Source organism: Dama dama, chromosome 22 (genome assembly GCF_033118175.1).
Source record: "Dama dama isolate Ldn47 chromosome 22, ASM3311817v1, whole genome shotgun sequence".
NCBI lineage: Eukaryota > Metazoa > Chordata > Mammalia > Artiodactyla > Cervidae > Dama > Dama dama.
The window spans coordinates 929,940-941,975 of NC_083702.1; the positions used below are offsets into that span (position 1 = coordinate 929,940).

General features: G+C 54.8%; 1 protein-coding gene across 1 annotated transcript in view; it reads left to right on the forward strand.

Moving 5' to 3' along the window:
• Nucleotides 1–12,036, forward strand: part of TTLL8 (tubulin tyrosine ligase like 8) — a 31,184-nt gene continuing 19,148 nt past the window's right edge. Inside the window, exons 1-6 of the mRNA XM_061125626.1 lie at nucleotides 1–388; nucleotides 867–935; nucleotides 3,690–3,781; nucleotides 8,443–8,581; nucleotides 9,206–9,279; nucleotides 11,038–11,166. Of these exons, the coding sequence (XP_060981609.1) occupies nucleotides 1–388; nucleotides 867–935; nucleotides 3,690–3,781; nucleotides 8,443–8,581; nucleotides 9,206–9,279; nucleotides 11,038–11,166 (891 nt within the window). The remainder of the gene's footprint in view (nucleotides 389–866; nucleotides 936–3,689; nucleotides 3,782–8,442; nucleotides 8,582–9,205; nucleotides 9,280–11,037; nucleotides 11,167–12,036) is intronic.

Consider the following 12,036-nt stretch of genomic DNA (forward strand, 5'->3'; position numbering starts at 1 on the left):
ATGCTCCGTGCCCCACGCCCCGGTCCCCACGCCAGCCGCGGCAGCGTCTCGGACTGCAGCCCCTTCCCGGAGCGCCGCCTAGGTGCCCTCAACCGTGGCCCGTGGGACCCCACACCCCCGACGCCCCCCGCGCGCCGCCGCGCCCGGAGCTGCGCTCGGGGCCGCGCCCGGAGCCGCCCCCACCGCCGCCCCCGCCGCACCCTGCCGCCCCGGCGCCCGCGAAGCCCCACGCCCCGCGCCGGCCGCCGCGCCACGCCTGCGAGGCCCCGCCGCCAGCGCCCCCGGGCTGCACAATGCGCCGCGCCGCCGCCGCCGGGGTCTGTCGCCCAGGGCAACCGCAGGACGCGAGACAGCGCGACGGGGGGCGGGGGTACGCGGACCGGCCCGGGTGAGCACTGAGCCCGCCTCCCTCCGAACCCTAGGCCTGGGCCCTTAGTCTGCCCCCGCCCCCGCCTCCGGGATTCCAGACCACTCCAGTGGAGCCCCAGACCTACCCTTCCTTCGGAACTCCAGGCCCGCCCAGCCCTCCACCTCTGAATCCCGGCCCTTGGGGGCCGGGACCTGCTTCCCCCCAACCCAAGTCGGCCCCCCCCACCCCCAGACTCCTCCCTCCACCGCAGCCCTGCCCTTCAACCCCAGACACCCTCCCCCAGACTCCCCTTCCATCCCAGCCCTGCCCCCGAAACCCAGGCTCCCCCAACCCTGGACCCCCCCCCCCAACCCCAGGACCCCCCAACCCCAGACTTCTCCCTCCACCGCAGCCCTGCCCGCCCAACCCGATAGTCCCCTCTCCACTCCAGACTCCCCTTCCTCCCCTCCCCCCATCTGTGCTCCCCGCTTCCAGCCTGGCTTATACCCCTTTGCAGGGGCCCAGGTGGTAGAAGGGGGCAAGGACGAGGTGCCCGAGGCCAAGATCGAAGCAGGGATGGAGCCAGGTGAACCGAACAGGCTGCCATCAGAGCCCACGTCGTTGGAAGGGGAGCGCAGAGCAGAATCTAGTCAGTATTGTCCTCTGCCCGTCCCCCTGGGTTTTCTGAAAGTGACTGTCAAGTTCAGGCTCTGGATGCCTCTATCTGTTCTATTGATCTATCTGCCTATCCTAACCTCAAACCACCTGCTTTAATTTCAGTAGCCTCATAGTAAGTCACTATTTTTCTGTTTTTTTCTTCAATATGTATGCAGGGTTTCTTGGACTTGAGCATTTTTAGAATCAATTGTTAATTTACCCCTCCCCCAACACACACACACACACACACACACACACACACACACACCCTGCTGTGTGATTCCACTGAATACATAGATCAGCTGGGAAGAGAATTAATATCTTAGTATTCAGTGTCCTGATCATGAACATCAGCTCTTCCAATCTTGTTGGCAAGGTTCCCACTTTTAGTTACAAGTGTGTACCACCTCTTTGTTAGAATCATTCCCAGATAGTCCATGCTTAACACTGCCATGGTTGGCATTTTTGAGTTCCATTTTCTAATTGTCTGTAATGTATGCAAATACAGTTGAATTCATTTTCCTGCCTTGGTGGTTGGTGACCTTAGTAAATATACTTACTAATTGTAACAATTAAATGTGTTCCATACACAGTCATCACCTGCAGATCTTTTCAGTCTTTATACCTCTTATTTCCTTTTCTTGCATTATTGCATGGGCTAGCACTTTGAGTATAATGTTGAGTATATGTGATATAGTGGACATCTTTTTTTGTTTCTAAACTCCAGAGGAGAGTGTTCAGTGTTTAACCATGAAGTATGGTGTTGCTATAAGTTTTTTTAAAAACAAAACAAAAAGCCATGATTTACTTTTTCACATTTCTTTAGCTGTCAAATTTTCTTTGGCAAATTTATTCAAAATACTAATTTTCATTTTAGAACTGAATTTATATTTATATAACAGAAGTCCTAAATGGATCCAGGTTCACCAGGATACCTTCCTCTAAGCCCCATTGGTTAATATTTCCCCTTTAAAACGTACAAGTAGTATGTTTTAAGTGGTCATTCACAAAAATTATGAGTTAAACACCCATGAATTCTTGCTTCTATAAGTTTGAAAGGAAGTTCTCTTTTATTCCTGGTTTACTGAGAGTTTTAAAATGAACAGTTATTACATTTTATCATGTTTTCTTCTACATATTTTTATTTACTGTATTAATGGACTATGTTATGGATTTTCAAACATTAGCAACCTTTGTATTTTTAGAACTCTAATCATAGTTTCGTTTGTGTTCTGACACTGTGATGGGCCATGTTTTCACTGCCGCACAGGTCTCATCATTTCCACCTGATTTCTCCTTTGAGCCATGCTTTATTTTAAAAGTGTGCTACTTAATTTTTTGGGCTCCATAATCACTGCAGATGGTGACTGCAGCCATGAAATTAAAAGACGCTTGCTCCTTGCGAGAAAAGCTATGACCAACATAGATAGCATATTAAAAAGCAGAGACATTACTTTGCTGACAAAGGTCCGTCTAGTCAAGGCTATGGTTTATCCAGTGGTCATATATGAATGTGAGAGTTGGACCATAAAGAATGCTGAGCTCTGAAGAACTGATGCTTTTGAACTGTGGTATTAGAGAAGGCCCTTGAAAGTCCCTTGGACTGCAAGGAGATACAACCAGTCCACCCTAAAGGAAATCAGTCCTGAATAGTCACTGGAAGGACTGACGCTGAAGCTGAAACTCCAATACTTTGGCCACCTGATGTGAAGAGCTGACTCATTGGAAAAGACCCTGATGTTGGGAAAGATTGAGGGCAGGAGGAGAAGGGGACAACAGAGGATGAGCTGGTTGGATGGCATCACCGACTCAATGGACATGAGTTTGAGCAAACTCTGGGAGGTGGTAATGGACAGGGAAGCCTGGCATGCTGTGGTCCATGGGGTCGCACAGTTGGACATGGCTGAGCAACTGAACTGAATGGAACTGAAGTTTTGAACGTTTAGAAAAATTTCTAGTTACCATTTTGTTATTAATTTCTAGTTTCCTTCAGTGGTAAAAAATTTAATCTATATCATTTTGATCCACTGAAGTTTGCGGAGACCCTGTGGCCCAGTGTGTGATCTATGTTGGAAGAGATGTGTGAAGAGAAAGTGTGTCCTCAGCTGTGGATTTGATTTCTGGATGTCATTTAGGGCTGATTGATTCAAATCTGCTATATTTTACTGATTCTTTGTTTATGCTTTCCTTTTCTGAGCATGTGCTAAGTCACTTCAGTCCTGTCTGAGTCTTTGCACGTCCATGGACTGTAGCTTACCAGGTTCCTCTGTCCATGGGATCCTCCAGGCAAGAATACTGGAGTGGGTTGCCATGCCTTCCTCCAGGCGATCTTCCTGACCCAGGGATGGAACTCATGTCTTATGTCTCCTGCGTTGGCAAGTGGATTTTTTACTCCTAGTGCCACCCAGGCAGCCCTTCCTTTCCTGAGACAAATGGTTCATTGAAGTATCTCAATATGAATTTGGATTTTCTATGCCTTTTTTTTTTGTAATCTCTATCCACTTGTGTTTTTATACATTTGAAGCTATATTATTAAGTATATACACATTTGGAATTTTATGAAATGTCTCTGAGGGCTGCCTGCCATGGGGGGCTGGACACAGGGATCAGACTGGTATCTCCTGAGTGTGAATGTAACTGGTTTGGTCTTGCCTTTGCCTTCATGTCTGTTTTCCTTTTGCAGAATTAAAACGAGGCGTTTCCCAAGACTTGGTTTCTTGCCCCAAATTAGACAGATTCAAAATAGCAAAACAACTAACCGACAAGGCAATCAAGGTAAACGCTCTCTGGGGCTCCATGGGAAGGGGTTCTTTTTAAGAATGGAATTCATTTTGGAGTTTGTAGAGGGAGTCCGTAGCCTGTGACATGCCCCGCCGCTGAGGTGTGCCCCCAATCCTGGCACTGGCGTGAGGCTTGTGCCAGAGTCGCGGTACATTAGACCTTTACTTCTGAACTAAGTGATGCTTCTGAAATGCAGAAGGTGCAGACACGCACACGGTAAAAGCCTCTCCTACAACCACCTGGCCAGCGTGTCCCTGTTGTTTGGTTGCAGCTGTGGACACATGTCTCAGACAAGGGACAAACTCCCACATCGCCCTCCCACCCTCGGCCCAGGCCCCCGAGTGACGTGGTGAGGACGCGTGTGTGTGCGAGTTCTGGTGCTCATACGGGGCCCCGGGACACCCACCGCGTCCCCAAGGGAGGGGCCCAGCTTCCGCCAGAACTGGAGCCTTCAGGGGGAATAAGGAAGGGCAGGCGTTCTTCAGATGGTCCACAGCTTTCACTCTGATAACGTGACTCTCGTCCGTACCGTGCGTCACCTTGCTCAGGCCAGGACGGCGGGGAAGCCTGAGAAACCCAACACACAGTGACGCGTGGAGATGCGCTCAGCCCTAACGTCCTTCTGAAGCGCAGCGCACAGCTGGGAGTGCAGGGGTGGTAAGCGCACAGCGGGGGCTGCGATGGGCTGGATGCACCTGCAGAGAAGCGCAGCCCAGGAGACACTCGGACGGAGTCTGCATCGACTCACGCAGCCACAGCAGAGCACGGCCGCCCTCGCAGAAGCCGCCTCTCGCCCTAGTTATTCCCAAATCCTGGCAACCATGGATGAACATTTTGTGCTTCCCATCACTGTCCTTTCTGGGGTTTCCTATAAATCGAATTTAACCTTTAGATTTAACTTCAGATTTTCTTTTGAGACCTTAAAACATATAAACGTTTAGGGCTACAAATATCCCTCTAAGTACTGCTTTAGTTGCATTTCAGTAGATTTCGTTTTGTAGTATTTTTGATGAGATACAGTTCAAAGTATTTCATGATTCATACTATTTTCATTGATAGTGGGTTACTTAAAAGTATAGTTCTTAATTTCTAGGCAGGTAGATTATTAAAATCCTAAAAGATGATGCTGTTAAAGTGCTGCATTCATTGCATCAGCAAATTTGGAAAACTCAGCAGTGGCCACAGGACTGGTAAAGGTCAGTTTTCATTCCAGTCCCAAAGAAGGGCAATGCCAAAGAATGTTCAAACTACTAGACAGTTGCACTCATTTCACATGCTGGCAAGGTTATGCTCAAAATCCTTCCAACTAGGCTTCAGCAATATGTGAACTGAGAACTTCCAGATGTGTAAGCTGGGTTTAGAAAAGGTAGAGGAACCAGAGATCAAATTTCCAACATTTGCTGGATATAGAGAAAGCAAGGAAATTCCAGAAAAACATTTGCTTCTGCTTCGTTGACTATGCTAAGCCTTTGACTGTGTGACTCACAGCAAACTGTGAAAAATTCTTAAAGAGAAGGGAATACCAGACCACCTCACCTGCCTCCTGAGAAAACTGTATGCAGGTCAAGAAGCAGAAGTTAGAACTGGCATGAAACAATGGACTGATTCAAAATTGGGAAAGAGTACGCCAAGGCTGTATGTTGTCACCCTACTTACTTAACTTACATGCAGAGTACATCATGCAAAATGCCTGACTGGATGAATCACAAGCTGGAATCAAGATTGCTGGGAGAAATATCAATAGACTCAGATATGCAGATGACACCACCCTTATGGCAGAAAGTGAAGAGGAACTGAAGAGCCTCTTTATGAAAGTGAAAGAGGAGAGTGAAAAAGTTGGCTGAGACCTCAACATTCAGAAAACGAAGATCATGGCATCCAGTTCCATCACTTCATGGCAAATAGATGGGGAAACAATGGAAACAGTGAGAGACTATCTTCTTGGGCTCCAACATCAGTGCCGATGGTGACCGCAGCCATGAAATGAAAAGACACTTGCTCCTTGGAAGGAAAGCTATGACAAACCTAGACAGTATTTTAAAAAGCAGAGACATTACTTTGCCGACAGAGGTCCATATAGTCAAAGCTACAGTATTTCCAGTACTCATGTACAGATGTGAGAGTTGGACCATAAAGAAGGCTGAGTGCCAAAGAATTGATGCTTTAGAAGACTTGGACAGCATGGAGATCAAACCAGTCAGTCCTAAAGGAAATCAGTCCTGAATATTTATTGGAAAGACTGATGCTGAAGATGAAATTCCTTGGCTGATGCTGAAGATGAATACTTTGGCCACCTGATGTGAAGAACTGACTCATTGGAGAAGACCCTGATGCTGGGAATGATTGAAGGCAAAAGAAGAAGGGGACAACAGAAGATGAGCTGATTAGATAACATCACTGACTCAATGGACATGAATTTGAGCAAGCTCTGGGAGACAGTGGCAGACAGAGGAGCCTGGCGTGCCGCAGTCCTTGGGGTCACAAAGAGTCGGACACAGCTAAGCAGTCAACTGGACAACAGTAAAAAGGGTTGTTTCTGGTTATTTTGTTACTGATTTGCTGGCTTGATTAACTGTGGTTGAGAATGTAATTGGTATAATATATTTCCGTTGAAATGTATTCAGACCTGCTTTCTGCCTAGCGTTTTGTTAATTTATACAGATGTTGATGTAGAGTGCGCTATTCACAGTCATCAAGGAAGAGGTTTTCATTTGAGTTCTTCAAGTCCTCTAGACTTGAGGGGTTTGTTTTTGTTTTATCAGGGGTTTGTTTTTGTCCTTGTGTTCTTTAATTTACTGAGAGAAGCATGTTAAATTTCCTAGTGTAGTTGCGGATTTGTCTACTTTGTGTTCCTCCCAGTTTTTGCTGTGTATAATTTATAGCTCTGTTAATGGGTGCAGACGAATGTGTTCTGACAAGCTGAATGTCTGCTTCGCATTGTACGAAGCTTTTCTTTACTTTAGTGATGTATATTCGTCGCAAAGGTTATTCTGTCTCATACTTGGATCATTTTATTCTCTACTTGTCTGTAGGTGTGTGCTTTTGATTTTCTCTTGTGGACAGCATAGATTGAGATAAGAAAAAGACGTAGTCTGACACTTCTTACCTTTTAACTGGAGCATTTTGTGTATTCGTCCATAATTAAACTGCTGGCGTATTCCCATGGGGTTTCATTCATTTGGCTTCTGCTCGTTTTTCCTCTCCTTTCATGCCTCCTTGTGGACTGATTACTTTTAAAATCCTGTCTTCCCTCTTGTGTTAGAAGTCTGGGACCCCCTGTTGTCCTTTTGTAGTTCCCTTATGTTTTATACTCTGTTGGGTTATTACAGTTAAGCCAGTTTTCTGAAGTCGTTCAGTCTGACCCTAGATCAGCAGAGAACCTGGGGGTGTGGGCAGGAGGTCTTGCTGGAGCTGTGGGCCCTGACCTGCCGTCACCTCCCGCCCCTCCCCGCCCTGTGGCAGGCAAGGCCAGGCTCCGGACCCGTGATCTGAGCAGAATGAGGCCCAGCGGTCCCCCGAGGGAGCTGGAACTGGGCTGCCAGCATCTGGCCACAGGCCCACACGTCCTTGGCAGGTGGTCCTGGCCCTCCCGCCACTGCTGTGTGAGACCACCACGGCCTTAGCTGCTTAGACACAGCCCCGTGCTATCTCCCGGCTCCTGTGCATCAGGGTGCAGGCCGGGCCCTCTGCTCCGCGTCTGTCGAGGCACCGAGCCGGGGGGTCGCCTCTGGAGGCCCACGGTGGGAGGACCCTCCTGGGAGCTCTGTGGGCTTGTCGGCAGGATCGATTTCCGTGAGACTGTAGGGTGTGTCGTGCCGTCTTCAGAGGCAGCAGCGGGCAGAGACAGTCCCTGCCCGTCTCGGTTTCTGACCCTCTTCTTGGGCACAGCTGATTAGGCCAGGCCCACCCAGGCCCCCCCCCCCCCCCCCCCCCCCCCGCCTTTCCGAGTCTGGTCAGGGACCCCGTGAGTGAGCTGCCTCCCCTCCTGCCCCGTCCTGCTCTCACAAGCTCACTGCTGCCCACGCCGTGTGTCTGCGTGTGTCCTCGGCAGCGTGGGCCCGGGCCCCGCATGGCCTTGCCGGTCCTCGCTCGACTGTCTGCTGGGAAGCAGACGGCTGTCTGCCTCTGCTCTCTGCCTGGCCCCGGGCAGCTGGCTCCTCCCACAGTAGTGGGCGGGGTCCCGGTCCCTGATGCGGCCCGGGTGGGGGCGCCGCCCCTCTGGCCCCTCCCGGGCGTCTGAGTGCCCCCCACCCCTCCTCAAACCTCCCGCTCCCCAGATGCGCGGGCCGGTCACCTTTGTACAGGAAAGTAGCGCACAGGTCCCGGGCCGCCCCCGAGGCCCGCCCTTCAGACCTCGACCTGCCCCGAGCTGAGGTCTGAGCCTCCAGAAGCCCCAAGGTCCTGGCTGTGCCTCCTCTGGCTGAGTGTGAGCGAGGCCTGTGTGTGCAAAGCCCCCACGCCCGGGGCCGTGGGCACACAGCAGAGGTGGGCCTGCCGGGGGGCTGCCTGCCCTGCCCTGGCGGCTGCCCTGACTCTCAGAGTGGAACGGAGCACTTCCCGCCAGGACCGTCCCTCACCCTGACTGCAGACTGTCTTACAGAGACAGGGTTAACTCGTTTTCTGTTCTTTAATTTCAAATACACTTGCAATTTGAGGAAAAGAAGATCTTCTCCATCTACGGACACTACCCAGTGATCCGGGCCGCCCTGCGGAGGAAGGGCTGGGTGGAAAAGAAGTTCCACTTTCTGACCAAGTTCGTGCCGAGCGTTGACGGCGACGGGGAAGGGGTGCCGGGTAGAGTATCGGCGTGTGTGTTCTGCGTGAAACGTGTGTGCCTGTCACGGAGACCCAGAGTGTGTGGGTTCCACGCGGAGCGGCGGGCCCTGCGCTGTGGCCTCCCCGGGGGAGGGGCTCGCCGCTCGGCCCCGCCCCAGGCGTCCAGGCGTCGACGAGCCCCGTCAAGCCCCGGTTCTGGTCACTTCCACGTGTGTCCCCATCCATGTCCAGGCGTCCCTGTGCCTGGACGTTGTCCACTGTCCGTCGGCGGCCGGGCCTGGAAGTCCCTCTTCAGGGCCCAGCTCCCTCCTGGCCCCCGCTTGGCCCCCTGCCGTGCTTCCTCCTCCCGCCCCTGCCCACCTGGTCCTCCCTGACCCCAGCTGGGCCTGCCCCCTCCCCACGGAGTCTGCGCCCTCTTGGCTCCAGGGTCTCTGCTCGGCCTGCAAGCAGTTGTTGGACCCCACTTGTTCCGCAGTTCATGGCCCAGGTCGGTTCAGTGGACACTCAGGGGGGCACCACGGCCCAAGCCTGACTTAGCCGTGCTCCTCACGGGACCTGAGGGGGCACTGCTCTGCCCTGGGCCCAGTGGTGGGCCCGGCTGTGGTCAATGACTTGCTGATTGCTTGTATGTTGTGTTTGCAGACAACAAACATGCTGAAGGCAAAGAGAATCAAGATGTGGCTTTAGAGAAAGCAGACGACATCCACGATGTGATGGTAGGTTCCCGTGGGCTCCTGGGGCGCCTCGGCCAGACGTTTACCTCCTCCTCTGTGCTACACCCTGGGAGGTGAGGGCGGCAGCAAAGCCACAGTCACACCCAGCTTTGAGGACGTCCCTTCGTCCATGTGCTGTGTGTGTGTCCACCTGGGCCTCCCCGTGGGCCCCGCGTCCGCGCGTCCACCTGGGCCTCCCTGTGGGCCCCGCGTCCATGCTCCCGTGTGAGCAGACGAGCTGAGCCTGCCGTCTCTGGAGACCCCGTGGGATGGGGTTGCACAGCCCCCAGGCAGTGGTGGTGGAGGTGCTGTCTGCTGCACGCAGCCCACCCCGGCTGGAGTGAGCCCCCCAGGGCTGGGCCCCCAGGCCTCAATGCTGGCTGGGCGGCAGATCAGCCATCACGGGCTGGGCAGAGCTGACGATGACAGGGAGGCAGTTGTGTGGGGTTGTGGGAGGCGGCCGGCAGGTAACGGAGGGTCGCTGAGACTCAAGGGGAGAAAAGAAAGTTAAAACCAGGCCAGAAAGTGTCCACTGTGAGGAGAATGGGATGCACTGACCACACTGACATGCAGAGCTCCTGGCCCCTGGAAGACCCTGTGAAGAGAGCAAACACCAGCTACGCGGGGAGAAGTTTGCAGGGCGTGAAACTGCACGGACCTCCTGCTCAGAGTGCGTGAAGCGCCCGCACACCCAGAGAGGGTGTTGATCGAATGGAAAATGGGCAAGGGCCTGACAGGCCAGTGGGCGCATCGTGCCTATTCCCGGTGCGGATCCCTTTCTGCAAAAGTCAACCATGAGGCTGGGGAGGTGCCGTGGGTCGGGGGTGCGGGTAGCCTGGGGGGCAGGGGTGTCAGCACTGGACCAGAGGCCGGGCCTCCCCCCGGGCGCCTGGGTGGCCCCCACGCGCGCTCTATCCATCCGTCTGCGACGCTTTATCAGCCCTGTGACAGATGAGACTTACTTGGGGAAGTGGCTACAGGAGCTGAGAGCAGGAGGAAGGACCAAGGCCTTGAGCCCGAGTCCAGGGACCCGGGTCGGGTGAGCTTGGGAAGTGAGGCTGGCAGCCTGGGCCCAGCAGCCCCCTCTTCCCTGTGGCCCCCGGCCCGCCCCCGGCAGCAGCGCTGTGTGATGGTGTGCGGGAGGAGCCGTCCTGCCGGAACACGGGGCTCAAGGTGGGCTGACTCGAGCCACGGGCATCAGGTGGTCCTAACATGCTGTCTGCGGGCGTGACCCAAAGGGTCTTCTCCAAGGTGTCCGGGTCATCTCCAGGGGCAGGATTATGGAGAATCTTTTCCCTTCCTCATATCTCTTTATTTGGTTAGAATTTTTGACCAAGCACAAGAGCGCAGACACCAAGGACTCCCAGTCTTGCTTCAGCCGCCGTCCTGGGCCCCTGCACTCTGAAGGCTCGGGGCAGCAGAGGAGCCCGCGTCCTGGCGGCCGGGGAGGGGGCTCTCCCGGGGCTGCAGCCAGCGTGTCCCAGAGCGAGCACCTGCGGGGCGGGCAGCTCAGACCCCGCTTGGTGCCCCTGCCGCCCGGAGTCCAAGCCCCCCACCCCCTCGCATGGGAAGCCCTGTGTGGTCACAGCAGCTCCCACACGGCCAGCGGGAGGCCCCCAAGGAACGTGCGAGGCTGCCGTCAGGACGGGAAGCCACACGCTCTTCTTAGCCTAAACCCCGCACCCTTCACCCTGGGCCTGCCCCACCCTTAGAGACGTGCGCCTCAGATGCTGGGTACTGAGAAAGGTTTCTTCTTGCCAGTCCAGGTTGGTAAAAAATGAAACGCCCTACTTCCTCTGGACAATCAAAAGGGACGTCATCGACCATCACAGCCTGAGCTGTGACCAGATGCTGAACCACTACGGCAAGACCGCGTCCTTCACCACCAAGGTGAGCGGGGGCCCGGGCAGGCGGGCAGGCGGGCAGCACCCTGCCTCCTGAAACGCCAGTGCCTACGGAGCCGCACAACCCCATGGCGCGCCGGCCACCTCAGCTCTCCTCCCAGGACTGGAGGCTCCTGGCCTGGCCAGAGGCCGCCTGGCATCAGTGTCCAGAGATGCTTGGCACTGCTCCCCGCAAACCTCCCCAGAGCCTCTGCGCCCCCCACTGTGTCCCTGGGTGGGCCCAAGGCCACAGAATCACTGTCCTCTGGGCTGCAGGGCAAGCCCCAGACAGGGCCAGTGACCGCTCCCCCCACAGCCTGGCCTGGGCCCTGGGCCCTGGAGTGGCTCTGGGTCGGTGGGGTGGCGGGGTGGGCCACCCTCACCTGTGCTGTGACTCCCAGCTGTTGGGAGCACTGCCACGCCACCCACTTCTCACCCTCACCCCCTTGCAGCCACCAGCCACCCCAGGCAGCCATTCCCCGCTTACCCTGAAGGCTGACGTTGGGGTGGGGCCAGCCGGGACGGACAGGCCTGCACATGCCCCTCGGTAGAAGGGGTTTCCCAGGCAGCAGGGGGACCGTCCCCTCAACAGTCAGAGATGACACGGGGGACAGGACGAGGCTCCTGGCTGCCCGCGGGGCGCCCCCCAGGCGTCCTCGCCAGGCCTCAGGCCAGTGGGTGCTTCTGGGCTGGGGGCTGCCTGCAGGGGTGCAGTGGGCCCGGCTCCCTGCAGAGACCTCAGGCAGTGGATGGCCTCATGACTTCGGGGTGGGGGCCCATTTCCCCAGATGGGCTGCCAGGCTGGGCTGGGCCTCCCTAACCATGAGTGTGGCGTCAGGCAGGAGCACTGGGGGAGGGGGCCGCACTGTAGACCAGG